General features: G+C 44.8%; 1 protein-coding gene across 7 annotated transcripts in view; it reads left to right on the plus strand.

Moving 5' to 3' along the window:
- Positions 1–12,740, plus strand: part of LOC136836302 (ras-related protein ced-10-like) — a 383,808-nt gene that overhangs the window by 333,899 nt on the left and 37,169 nt on the right. For all 7 annotated transcript variants that reach the window (XM_067100416.1, XM_067100417.1, XM_067100418.1 and 4 more), the window contains one exon: positions 4,979–5,112. In XM_067100416.1, the coding sequence (XP_066956517.1) occupies positions 5,005–5,112 (108 nt within the window). In that variant the 5' untranslated portion in view covers positions 4,979–5,004. The remainder of the gene's footprint in view (positions 1–4,978; positions 5,113–12,740) is intronic.

Genomic DNA, 12,740 nt, shown 5'->3' on the forward strand with positions numbered 1-12,740 from the left:
CGCCGAAAAATAGGCCCCGCCAACTGGATACGTACACGGGACGATGCGCGTGATGCATGCGTGACATAGTGCGCCAAAATGCACGCACCGCGTATGGGTGACGGACGCTGATTTAACGCTAAGCAGGCAGAAAGTAGTGCGTGGCAGAGCACGAACACCAACGACGATAATCCGTAGGTGTTACGCTCATGCGTAACTGAGTTATGCAAACGTCACGCTGGTCTTCATCGCATCGCGGTTAAACCCCAGCTATATAAAGGCCGCAGCTGCACATGTGAGCTAGTCAATGCCGTAATACCACAGCGACAAGACATACTACCAACGTGCTGAAGCAACATGGACAACATAGCTGAAATGCGCCAACTCATAGCTATAGCACGCACGGATAGACCAGAATTGTTGCCACTTGTCATTGAGTATGTGCACGTCATGTTATTGCTGGAGCTTGCAATGATTGCTGCAAAGCACTTTAGGAAGAAAAAGGCGCCCAAGGAGGGTGTGGGCGTACCGTACCTGCAGAAAAGGGATGGAGCAAGGTCATTATGACAACCTGATGGCGGAGTTGTCAAACAAGCCCCAGAGCTGTACAGAAATTTTACCCGGATTGACAAGGACCTCTTCAATGAAATTGTTGAACGGGTCACACCCTACATTCAGAAGAAAGTGACATTCTGGAGGAAACCCATTGAGCCAGGCTCATGTGTTGCTATCACCCTACGCTTCCTCGCTACAGGTGATTCATACAAGAGTCTGCAATATTCGTTCCGGGTAGCCCACAACACCATTAGTCTCATCGCTCAGAGACCTGCAGGGCCATTGTTGCTGCCTTCGGGATGAGGAACTGCAGGTGCCACAAACACCTGAAGCGTGGCAGGAGGTTGCACGGGGTTTTGAGGAATGGTGGAACTTCCCACACGTAATTGGAGCTATAGATGGGAAGCACATTAGGCCTCAATGAACCTCCCAAGGGCAGTACGCATTACTTCAACTACAAGAAGTTCTACTCCATGGTATTACTTGCAGTTGCTGATGCTTCATACAAGTTCCTGTACGTCGACGTGGGAGCCATTGGGTCAGAGTCAGACGGTGGTGTATTTGCCCAGACCCGACTGGCAGAAATGCTGTTGCAAGAGGAAGCAAATCTTCCCCAACCGGATGCCCTGCCAGGTCAACCTAATGGATCTCCCAGCCCTACTTCCTAGTTGGCAATGATGCCTTCCCCCTGAGGAATTACCTTATGAAGCCCTACCCCAAAAGAGGACTTAGCAAGGAGGAACGGATTTACAACTGCAGGTTAAGTAGGGCACGAGGACGGTGGAGAACGCCTTTGGGATTCTGGGCAAACAGATTCCGAGTATTCCACACTGCAATATGCTTGAAGCCTGACCATATAGAGCCATTAGTGATGTCCATGTGTTCTGCACAATATGATCATAAGAAGAAATGCACGAAGACAAGAAGGAGATCAGGAGCACCCTGTCACACATGCTGTCATCCCTGGTAGCTGGAGGAGTGACCTGTCCTTAGGAGCAGCCCTTCCAACCGTGACCAGCAACACTGCAACGAGGGATGCAAAGGAACAGCGAACATGCTGAAGGAATACTTTTCATCGGTTGAAGGCCAGTGCACTGGCAGGAGAACATGATTTAGTTACTCTCCTGCATACCTAATTGTTGTAATTACTTAAATGTCTGTTCCTGCATATATTTTGAACTTATTTAAAATTCAATAATGTATCAATTCAGGATTATTTTGCCCTGTGCATTTTTGTACTTCTGTTTGTTTTAGTTGATTTAATAAAAGATATTGCTCAAATCCATGATATATTACTCTCATCAATACTTGGTAATTGGGAAGAGGATAGAGCGGGACATGACTTTGCAAATGTATGTTTAATCAATATGAAATAAACATACATATAAATAAAAGAAAGAAGATGCAGTTATTTTGCCCTTTTTAATAATTTCTAACATGGAATCTATTCTGATATGATAATTCTATCATTTTTAAAGTACCTTCTCTTAACATTGTTTCTATTCTGTTCCTGTATTTATTTTGGACTTATTTAAAAATCAATAATGTATCAATTCAGGATTATTTTGCCCTGTGCATTTGTGTACTTCCGTTTATTTTGGTTGATTTAATAAAAGATATTGCTCAAATCCATGATATATTACTCATCAATACTTGGTAATGGGGACGAAGATAGAGCCGGGACATGACCTGGAAGCGCCGCCTGTCCCTGTTATCCCAGGTCAAAGCGTTGCCACATCTCCGCAGATTCGCGGGGGGATGCAGCAGCGTCGCTTACTCCCACGCCATTCTGACAGTCACGCAGTGCCCTGGGGCAGCGTGGCCCCAGGTAAGGCGTGGCAGCTGCGCCGTCAACCCGCTGGTGGCACCACGCTGTCGGGTCGGGCCACGCCACCCGACACCTGACCTGGCCACCCACGCAGGGTTTTGAGCAGGTCGAAAGGTTCCTGCCCCCCGCGCATGGCCAGGTGGTCCGTAACGGTCGCGCCGCATGCCGCCGCATTTACACAGTACTTACGGTACATTTACGTTGTATTTGCGTTGTGTTTACGTATTTCTGGCTCCGCCCCGTTCGTGGCCGTGCGTGCGGCATGCGTGCCTTGATACGTGAATGTGAACTTGTGCATAAAGCTCCCCAAGTGTAGAAAATGAGGGCCTGTGAGGCTCGCGGCTCGATCCTCAGATGGGCATAGCCTTCTGCGGACTCAAGCAGCCTGACTGACGACGTGTTGTTGTTGTTGTTTCAGATTTAGCTGGCCTTGTGCCAGCACGGGCTCTTGCTCCTAGAACAGCCCGTAACTCTATGTTGATGATGAGTCTGTGAGATGGGTAGGTTAAATGAAAACTTTATTATGATGCATGAAAGTGATTTTGGTGGGGGTATGACGACGTGTATCATCTTGCCCTTTTTATGGCAGAGAAATGTGCCGCAGGCATGACTTCCGGCGACGACCCGAATGTATACCTGCAGATTAACGAGAGAAGATCTTTCGCCAGTAATTGAAAATGCAAAAGTGTTTGAGATAGGTTAGGGCTTGGCTAGGAGGGAACAGTGATTAACTTGCAGGTGTTTTCCCTGGCGACTCATTAAGTAGGGGAAGCAAGAGCATTTCTAAAATGTCCCTGTTGCTCTATATACTGTGGCTATACGATGGAAAATTTTGTGAATTACTAAAGGACTAAGCGATACAGCGGCGTAAAATCATAAATATATATATATTTATATACAAATTATATATATTATAGTCATATTATAATATCTTTGTCTTTAAACCATAAAGGATAAGAGACTACACAGAAAGCTGCTTGTAGGTAGGCTTAGGAAGGAATTTCTAAAAGACAGGTAAATCAGGGGATATGAGATTAGTCAATCAGGAACTACGCTCCGAGGAAAATTTGTAACCTCCTTAAATGGGTTCCAAGGTGACATTGCCTAACCCACCCGGTTTCCATTACTTATCGTAATTAGAGCAATCTCAAGCAAATGACCTATGAAACAGCAGGTCCTTCCATGAACAATATCTGTTATGTTCCCCTATTTACTATGATTCATACATTTACTTGATTAAAAATAAGATAATTTTGATGTGCAAATCTTACTCAAGCTGTTGGTTGGTGTGTGTACAGTATCTTAATTGTGGAGTAAGCTTTTATTGTGAACCCGACATAGGATTTATCACACCCCTCGCTGGATAGTGCATATATTGTCTGGTAAATATGGTGACACCTGAACCCAAGGTATTTATAAATTTCAGTACACTAACCCAATTTCTTACAAGAATAATTAACTACAGTTTTGCATGAATTCAAAGTTTTAGTAACTAACTGTCTATATGTATATGTATAACAAGTAAAAAATGCACCGAAGTTTCTTCGGCACAATCGAGTTTTCTGTACATCGTGTAATCAAGGCCACTGAAAATAGATCTATCATTCAGTGTTCTCGGTATAATGCTGTATGAGCCACTGCCCATGAAGCTTTAACCACAGCCCGGTGGTGGCCTGGCCCACACCATTGCCAGATGCACAATTATGGCTAAATTTAACCTGAAATAAAATAAAAACTACTGAAGCTGGAGGGCTGCAATTTGGTATGTTTGTTGATTGGAGGGTGGATGATCAACATACCATTTTGCAGCCCTCTAGCCTCAGTAGTTTTTAAGATCTAAGGATGGACAGAAAAAGTGTGGACAGAAAAAAGTGCGGACGGACAGACAAAGCCGGCACAATAGTTTTCTTCTCAGAAAACTAAAAATGGATGGATGTGTGTGTGTGTGTATATGTTCCAGCATAACATTGAAACACATTGAGCAAGTTCAACCAAACTTGGTATACATATGACTTACTATCTGGAAAAGAATACTATGGGGATAAGACACCATCAGCACCAAAGGGCATCAAAGGGGGTTGGGGATGGGAATGTATGCATATGACTTACTATCTGGAAAAGAATACCATGGTGGTAAGACATCACTGGCATCAATGGAGGGTGGGGGTAGGAAGGGGGTGACATGTAAAAATAATTGTAAACAACAGATATTAGTGTCTATGACATGTAAAAATAATTGTAAACAACAGATAATAGTGTCAGATCCATAGTTTTTGAGGTCACTGAGATGAATAGTGACACTCCTGATGCCTTTCAAGTCCAAGTTCAGCCCTGGTAGGAGGGTGGGGGTGAGAAGGGGTGAAATATAAAATGTCAAAAATGTTTGGCAATGTAACTGAAGCAACTAACCTGAAAGGAAAGGGAGAGAGGGAGAGGAAGTGAGAGAGAGTACAGGGGGTGTTAGGGAGGAGAGAGAGGGAAAGAGAGAGAGAGTTTATCGGTTGTCATTCAGAGTTTTCCCGGGAAGTGCCGGGTTGGTCAGCTAGTTATATGTATTTTTTGGTATGCACTTGTCAATATTTTAAGGAGTCATTTACAAATATTCTTTTATTCCAGATAACTGAAAGGGCGGTTCTGTCAAGATGGGTGACGGTAGCAGCTCGCGCCCTCTGAAAATCACGGTGGTTGGCGATGGCACAGTTGGAAAAACCTGCCTCCTTATATCCTACACTTCCGGGGAATTCCCAGGGGTAAGAAATTATTGTTATGTAGCCTGCCTGGAAAGGGCATTTCAAGAATTTTCTGGCTATAAAAGAAGAGAATCGTGTATATCTTGCCGTACATTTGAGGATCATGATTATCCTGTTTTGGATCCAGACCATGCAAAGTATATCCTCACCGCATGCCCATACCATCTCAGTATCGAATAATCTTTACTTCTCTGGCATTCTTAATTTCTTCATTTCCAGCCTTTCATATAGCGAAGTCCCCCAAATCCACCTTATCATCCTCATTTCTGTCGCTTTAGCTTTTGTTCCCCTTTCCTTCTTAATGCCTAGGTTTTTGAACATCACTGAAGTGATTACGGCACAGTAGATCTGTATTATCACTTGGCATTCTTTTGTCACACACTACCCCTGCCCCCCTCTATTCCCCCCAAGTGCTTTATCCCCACTTTCAGCCTCAGCTTCGCAACTTCCTAGCTTGAAGCAGATCCTAAGTATTTGCAATTTTATATAAGCTACTTACCAAGTAATTACATAGCTATTAGTTTCTATTACCGGCAGCTAGAATTTTGAAATTTGCGGTATCGCTACTTCTGTTTTGGCTAGGCGAGTAACCCCTCCCACTTTCGGGGTAAGAGAGGAACCAGCTTAGCAGACAAGCTCAATATGTTTCTGCCGGCTGATGGCTGATGGCTGTACAGTGATTGGCAGCCACAGTTTTTTGAAATTTCTCTTCTGTGTTGATCTTAGATCATTGGTGAAGTATTCGCTTTATGGTAGCCTTTTTGGCACAGTTAGTTAGTTCAGGTTTTCTTTGAAGGCTAGTATTACCAAATTTGACAGTTATTGGACTTTCTTTGACTCTCTTTGACTCGACTTGTCAGCATGTCCGACTTGGGCTCTCAAAGTGTTAGGTATTGCAGTAAAGGCTGCAATACGAGACTGATTAAAGCATGTCCCCCTGAATTGACCTGTAATGAGTGTGTCTCTTGGGATCCGAAAATGTGGAAGACCTTGAATAGTAATTTGACAAAATTAGACAGGGATAAAAAGAGAAAAGCAGCGGCTAGAACTAGTAGTAAGAAGACTTTAGCTAGTCAGGTGTTGGCAAAATCTTTGTCTGATAATTCTGATTCTTTATCCTTTGTTCCACCTGATCCCATGTCTCAATCTGTACTGTTTACTCCACACCCTGCTCCCTTACTCCCGATCCCAACCTCATTACCAGCCTTGAATCGAGAATTAATCTTAAGTTTGGATTACTCGTTGACACGATGGAGAAAATTGGTGCTTCTCTTAAAGTCCTAATGGACAAAGTGAATGTGAAAGGTGATAGTGAAATGTTAGTGGAGGAGGTGGCTGTCTGTCCTGCCGATTCTCCTAGTCCAAGGGACCTAGGCCAAGGTCCCTGGCAAACTCCCCTAAACCTGGGAGGAGCCAAACTGGCAGCCCAAAGGAGGTCGGTGGGGTCTGCCCCCTCAGTCATACCTGTTGCTGATTCTCAGGTTATGACAGAGCGCTGCTGGAAAGGTGTCTCTGTGGAATTGGATCGTCTGTCCTCTAGTATTTCCAGCAGTGACCCCAGTCCTAGGCGCCAATGGCTAGGCAGATCTCGTCCTCTGAAAAGACACGCCGCAGGCGCTTCTCAACCTTCTGCTGTTCCGATTAAGAAGGTTAAATAGGCTTCTCCAGAACTTCTTCCTTCCTGTAGCTTCTGGGACAGTCCGGAACGTTTCTCCCAGGATCAACCAGCGTTAGAGGGACAAGTTCTACCTTCTAAGCACGCTACTTCTTCGAGGCGCTGTTCGACATGGAGAACTTCGTCTTCTTCTAAGCGTGCATCTTTTGCTTCTGAGGACTTGCCGAGACAGGTTGTGATGTCGGAACGCTCTCCAGCGCCCATGCGCCCAACTCCTGTGCTTGTAGTGTCTGTACAACCTGCTGTTCCAGAATCTTTGTTGGCAGAGAAGTTGTCTGTGGCACCAAAGCCCCCAGTGGCACCAGATCTTCCTTCTCCAGTGGTTCATGGTGATTCTTCTGTTGTGGCTCCCTCTGAGCGCCATTCATCTGTTGTGCATCCATCATCTCCTGAGTGCTCTTTGCTCCTGAGCGTCCATCAACTCCCAAGCACTCATTGGGTCCTGAGCGCCCATTGGCATCCGAGCGCCCATCAGCTCCCGAGCTCCCACCAACTTCCGAGCACCCAATGGCGCCCGTTCCCCTCCTGCAGCAAGATGCTCCTTTTGCGCCCGAGGTTAGTACCGCTTCCAAGCGCCCGATTTCATCCGTTTCTTTGGCAGAGCCTGTGTCTTCTTTGGTTCTACCTGCTCCGGCTACGACAGTTGCGCCTTCTGTTTTGGATCCTTCTGTTCAGTCGATCCAACTCATATTGGACAATATCCTTGGCTTAATTCAGAAAGCCCCATTGGTCCCCCAGCCCGTTGCAGATCTGTCACCAATCTCCTCAGAGGAAGAGGAAGTAGCAGACCCTGTTTCCCCTCTGTCGGCATACGCATCCTTACTGAATTTTCTGCTGGTGGCTTTTCCTGATCACTTCTCTCCTGCAGCTCCAGCATCTCCAGCTTCGACTTACATTGTGGATAACCCAACGCCTTCTTCAAGACTGCCTAAAATGGTACTGTCCTCTTCAGCTAAGAAGGCTCGCCATGAAGTGGAGAACTGGCTCTCGAGCAAGAGGGAGCAGGGAAGAGCCTCCTTTTCTTGCCCTCCGTCTAGGCTGTCGCATCTGAAATGATGATGGTTCACAATGGATGTTGAATTAACAAGTGGGGAGGAAAACCATCCCAATAACTCTTGAAAAGGAATGCTTGGCGAGCTCCTGACGCGTTTCCTCGTTAAGTAAGGATGGTGTCAGACTTTTTCAAAGCATGGGATCATGTGACATGACACAGTATGTATGTCCACCGGAAGTATCCAGGTCCCGGTGAGGATGTGTGTTTGTGCATGTCTTTTGGGGCGGGGTCCCGAGAACTGATGGGAGGAAATGGGGTAGAGATATTCATTCCAAGACCAACCTTGAACTTTACTACAGGTCTCAAGAAGTTCGAGACCTGTGTGTGTGTGTGTGTGCTGTGCTCAATAACTGAACTGATTTGTACATTGAGTTTTAGAGATGTTTCACTGAGTAAAAGGTCGAGAATGTACTCAAATGGGGATGAACGAGACTTTGACCTATTTTTTTTGACCAGTGCAAGTTATACTAGATGACATTTATTGTGGTCTAGAATAATTATGACCGTTTCACTTTGCTTGATGACCAGGGTGTCAGTCACAAGTATTATCTGGTCTAGAATCATTAATCTGAATGTTTGGGAATCAGAATTTTCCCCAGTGATGATTTCCATTTATAGGGGATGGAATTCGCTCCTTTTCATGACCATAGCTTTTGCTGAGTTACTTTTGTTAAATTTGAAAATAAAGTCTAGTTTTGTATATCAGTGTTTAATTCCTGTAGGCCTTTGTTCAAAGATAGGTTTAGTGAGAGGAATCGATGAGGGAGAAAGAATTTGCTGACCCAGGGATGGGCCACCGCTACCAGAGAATCGTAGGAAAGTAAGATGATTGATGCTGTTCTTAAAACAGGTACAGGAATAAAAGATGGCCCTATTTGACCTGGTACTCAGTTGCTAATTTCAGACTTACCGGGCAATCCAGATTGCAAATGCACTTTTGCAAAGTCGCTAAACGATCCACTGTGTCTTTAGTTAAAAAATGAAGGGACTGCATGTAGTCCAGGTTGCTTGTGGCCCAATACCAGTGGGTGGCAAGGCACCAAAAGATACGGCCTGAGATTCGGGACTTGGCAGGTTACAGGTCCTGTCTCTATTGAGTTGGAGCGCTAACTGCTTTCTTTCAGCCACCAAGGGGTGCCACTGAGACGGTCTGAGTATCCACCCTCTCGGGGTGAGAAATGTCAGATGGCCATGCCGCAACACTTGTGACACTGATCAAGTTGACATGCTTGGTAGTGGTACTATGCTTTGGGCAGGATCACCACAGTTTTTGCAAGGGCCTCTTGGATGGTTTGCTTGCCTATGGTGACTATAGGTGGAGAGGATTGCTTATCAGTGGAGGGAGAGGCACCATTTGGGGTCTTGAAACGCTTAGAAGGGTGCTTCTTGATAGATTCCACATTGAAGTAGCACTCAGATTCTGAATGTCCTTTTTTATGGCAGTGGTTACATACTGAAGGCTTGAGAGGGAGTCCGTTCTTCGGGTGAGCTGGCCCTGAGAGATGTCCGGGTGGCACTATGCGTCGGTGAGGCTTGAAGGAAGACGGGTTATAGGTTTCCCAATCATCAGCCATACGACAGCCCTCCATGAGGGTTTTGGGTTGCTTGTTGTTGAGGTACACAGCAAGGGACCAAGGAGCACATGGAAGAAATCTTCTAGCATCATCCAGTTAAACAGGTCCTCGAACTCTGTGCACATCATGAGTCGAGCCAGCATTGACCAGCTCAAATCTGACTGATTTCTTTCGGGAGGCCCCTAAACCTCTGTCTCCATTTCTCTGGTGTAATCTCATAAGCCTTAGTGATTACCCTCGAAACTTCATCCATGTTTCCTCTTGTACCACTATGCGGTGAGCTAAGGGCAGCCTTTGCTGTACCTTCCATATGCTTGAAGAGAAGTAAGGCTCTCTCCGTCTCGGTGGTACTGTAGTTTGCGAACAGTGCTTCTACGTCCTCCAACCACGTCTCTGGCTCATCATCAGTCCACTTTGGTACCAGTGAATTGATACCAGATACAGGAGGATTAGGTGTGGAAGGTGTGGGGTTAGTGGCTTGTTGTTGGGTTAGAGCTGTGGCGCTATCTTGTCGGGCTTTCTCAAGCGCAATCTCCTTTTCTTTTAGAGCTAACTCATACTTCCTTTGTTCTTCTGTGTTTGCTCTTTCTCTTTCTTCCCTGGCTTCTCTCTCCTTCCATTGTTCTTCTCTTTCTTCCCTGGCTTCTCTCTCCTTCCTTTGTTCTTCTCTGTCTGCTCTTTCTCTTTCTTCCCTGGCTTCTTTCCAGGGGCATCATTTCAGATTTTTGTTTTGGGGGGGCAAAGACAGTTTGGCGAGCGAAGCGAGCCTAATCGGCTGGGGTTTTTTTTATTTTGAGCTATTTTATGTGCTTTTTGAAGCACATAAAATAGATAGATATAACTTAATGTGATGATACATTTGAATTTCGGTAGGAATAATGGAAAACCAGCTGCTGTTACTTCTTGGGGCTCAGGGGGGTGAGGGGGGCAAGTTGAGGCTTGAGGGGTGAGGGGGGGCAAGCTGAGGCCGGGGGCAGGGGCATCTTGAGTCTTGGGGGCAATTGCCCCCCCTCCTAAATGACGCCCCCCCTTCTTTCTTCTTCCTTTGTTCTTCTCTGTGTGCCCTTGCTCTTTCTTCTTCTGCTTCTTTGTACTTCCTGTGTTCTTCTCTCTTCTTCCTCTGTCTCTCTTTCATGTTTCTTCCTTTGGAGTAAGGCATCTAACTGTGCCTGTTCCCACTTGGTGAGCTCTCTTCCTGTGAAATCCGCCTCCTTCCCAGGATTCATGAACATTTGGTAATATTCTGCTGACATGGTTCTGGTAGATTAGGGTGTATTAAAATGGCCTGGGAATTAAAGAGCAATTTGGGGAAAGTGTCCCTTAACTTTGGAGACACTTTGCTGGAATGGCACTTTTCAGTAAGTGTCATTTTGGTTGAGTGTGCCATTCAAAGGTCACGCCAACTGGAGCGGTCCTTGGTTAACAAAACCTGATGGGTGGACACGCTATTGTTGGCACTCTGTCTCTCAGTGCACAGGTGCAGGTTGTGTATTAACACAGGAGTTTTCTTGGTGGCACTGGGGTGCCAGAGGTTCCAAATAAAGACACTGGTAGTCGTACAAACCAATTGCATGAAAGGAAATGGCACTCTGCATGAAGCTTAGCACATGCGATGAGTAAAAGAAAAAGAAAAGGTAAGACACTTCAGGTGGGTTACTCGTTGGCAGTGCACCAGATTAGTGGCACTGTGAAAGGAGAATCCCTTTAGTTGGCACTTGTGGGCAGCTAGTTCCTAGGCACTAGTAATGCTGCTTCCTTTCATGCAGAGGGAGGAAGACTGGGGGTATGTCCTCAGTGTGTAACTTATTGCTTACGGTATACGTAAGTCTTGAAAGTACCCACTTGTGCGAGATAGTTTCAATAAACTGTTGTTAATTTTAACTTGCACCCAAAATTATTGTGTGATGCAGAGGTTTTATGTTTGTCCATTCTTTCTCTTTTAAGAAACGGCTTGAATACCCGCTCAGTCTCCTAAAGCTCTTAATGGTAAATGTGTGAAGATTATATAAGGGGTTTAAGCACATGTGCATACAATTCTACGCTGCTATGAAATTCTAACACAAAAAGCTGAGGTGAAAGCCAGCGGAAAGTGGTGGCTTGGTCTATTTTTAGAACAGCCTCGCATTGCCATATGTTATTCCTATGTCCTATGGACTGGAAAATGTCCCTTTTCCTATCTGAGAAAAGCTGCGCACACTTACTCTTACATCACATACACCAAGTTAATCTAGCTAGAAAGTCAACATTCATGCGTTACTTACTGGCATGCGAGGTGGCCAGTTAAATCTTAACTTGATAACTTGATGCTCTGACTAACTTGAGGACGTTCCCGGAGTGGCTATCTGCTTTTCACTCTCACTTTCAATTTAATTCCTATTTGTAAATTTTTTATTTAGACAATCACTTATTCGACACTCTCCCTACCTAACGCAATTTTAACAGTATAACACTGATATTTCCTTACCTGTTATCTCTGCCTCGTTTCTTTCCAACCTTTATTTATGCCTTGCGAGTTATTAATTTGCAGTTAATTTAGATTATTTTCCAAGTTCGATTACCTCCACAGTGTAGTATTATCAATTGTATTTTACTAATTGACCGAAGATTCTTGGCAAGATCGTCACTCTTACAGATTTGGCTGGGTATGGCAAATTGAAATTAATATGGGATGTGATTTTGGCCTTAAGGACCACTTGCCCAGAACCAAATATGTAATAAATTGCAACACACAAGATGACTTACCTCAGAGTTACATCTAAAACAAAAAAGGAAAGCTTGCCATGAAAGCCGCAGTTACATTAAATTACTTTATTCACAGTGTTGAAGCAGGGGAAATAAATCATGACTGGTATGCAATCCAGCAAGACAAATGCAACACTGAAATTAAGACAACTTCACTGTACTCGCTTTCAGAAAGAAATGAAATATTTACACATTAGTAATGCAAACGGGAGCCTTTGGCTCGCGAATACACAGTTCTATCTTGCAAACAGTTGCAGAAACTGAGGCTTGCTTGTAGCAAGGTTGAATTAATTGTCTTCAAAGGCAACTTCTCACAGGTAGGTCAGTGGCAGAAACACGAGGGGACAAGATAACACTTCTCTGGAAATAAATTTCCCAGATAAGGATTCGTACAGGAAAGATCCTCTCACTTGTAATAATTTATCACAATGGAGGGGTGATTAATTCTATGTAACTGAGTCCTCCTGATTCCAACCCCTTGATGAGGTTGGGTGGGGCTTAGGGATCCACTAGAGGGAGAGTATACTCTTTTACGCCTACTCTCTCTCCTATGGATTCAACTATACATTGGGACCTGTAACTT

Source organism: Macrobrachium rosenbergii, chromosome 56 (genome assembly GCF_040412425.1).
Source record: "Macrobrachium rosenbergii isolate ZJJX-2024 chromosome 56, ASM4041242v1, whole genome shotgun sequence".
NCBI lineage: Eukaryota > Metazoa > Arthropoda > Malacostraca > Decapoda > Palaemonidae > Macrobrachium > Macrobrachium rosenbergii.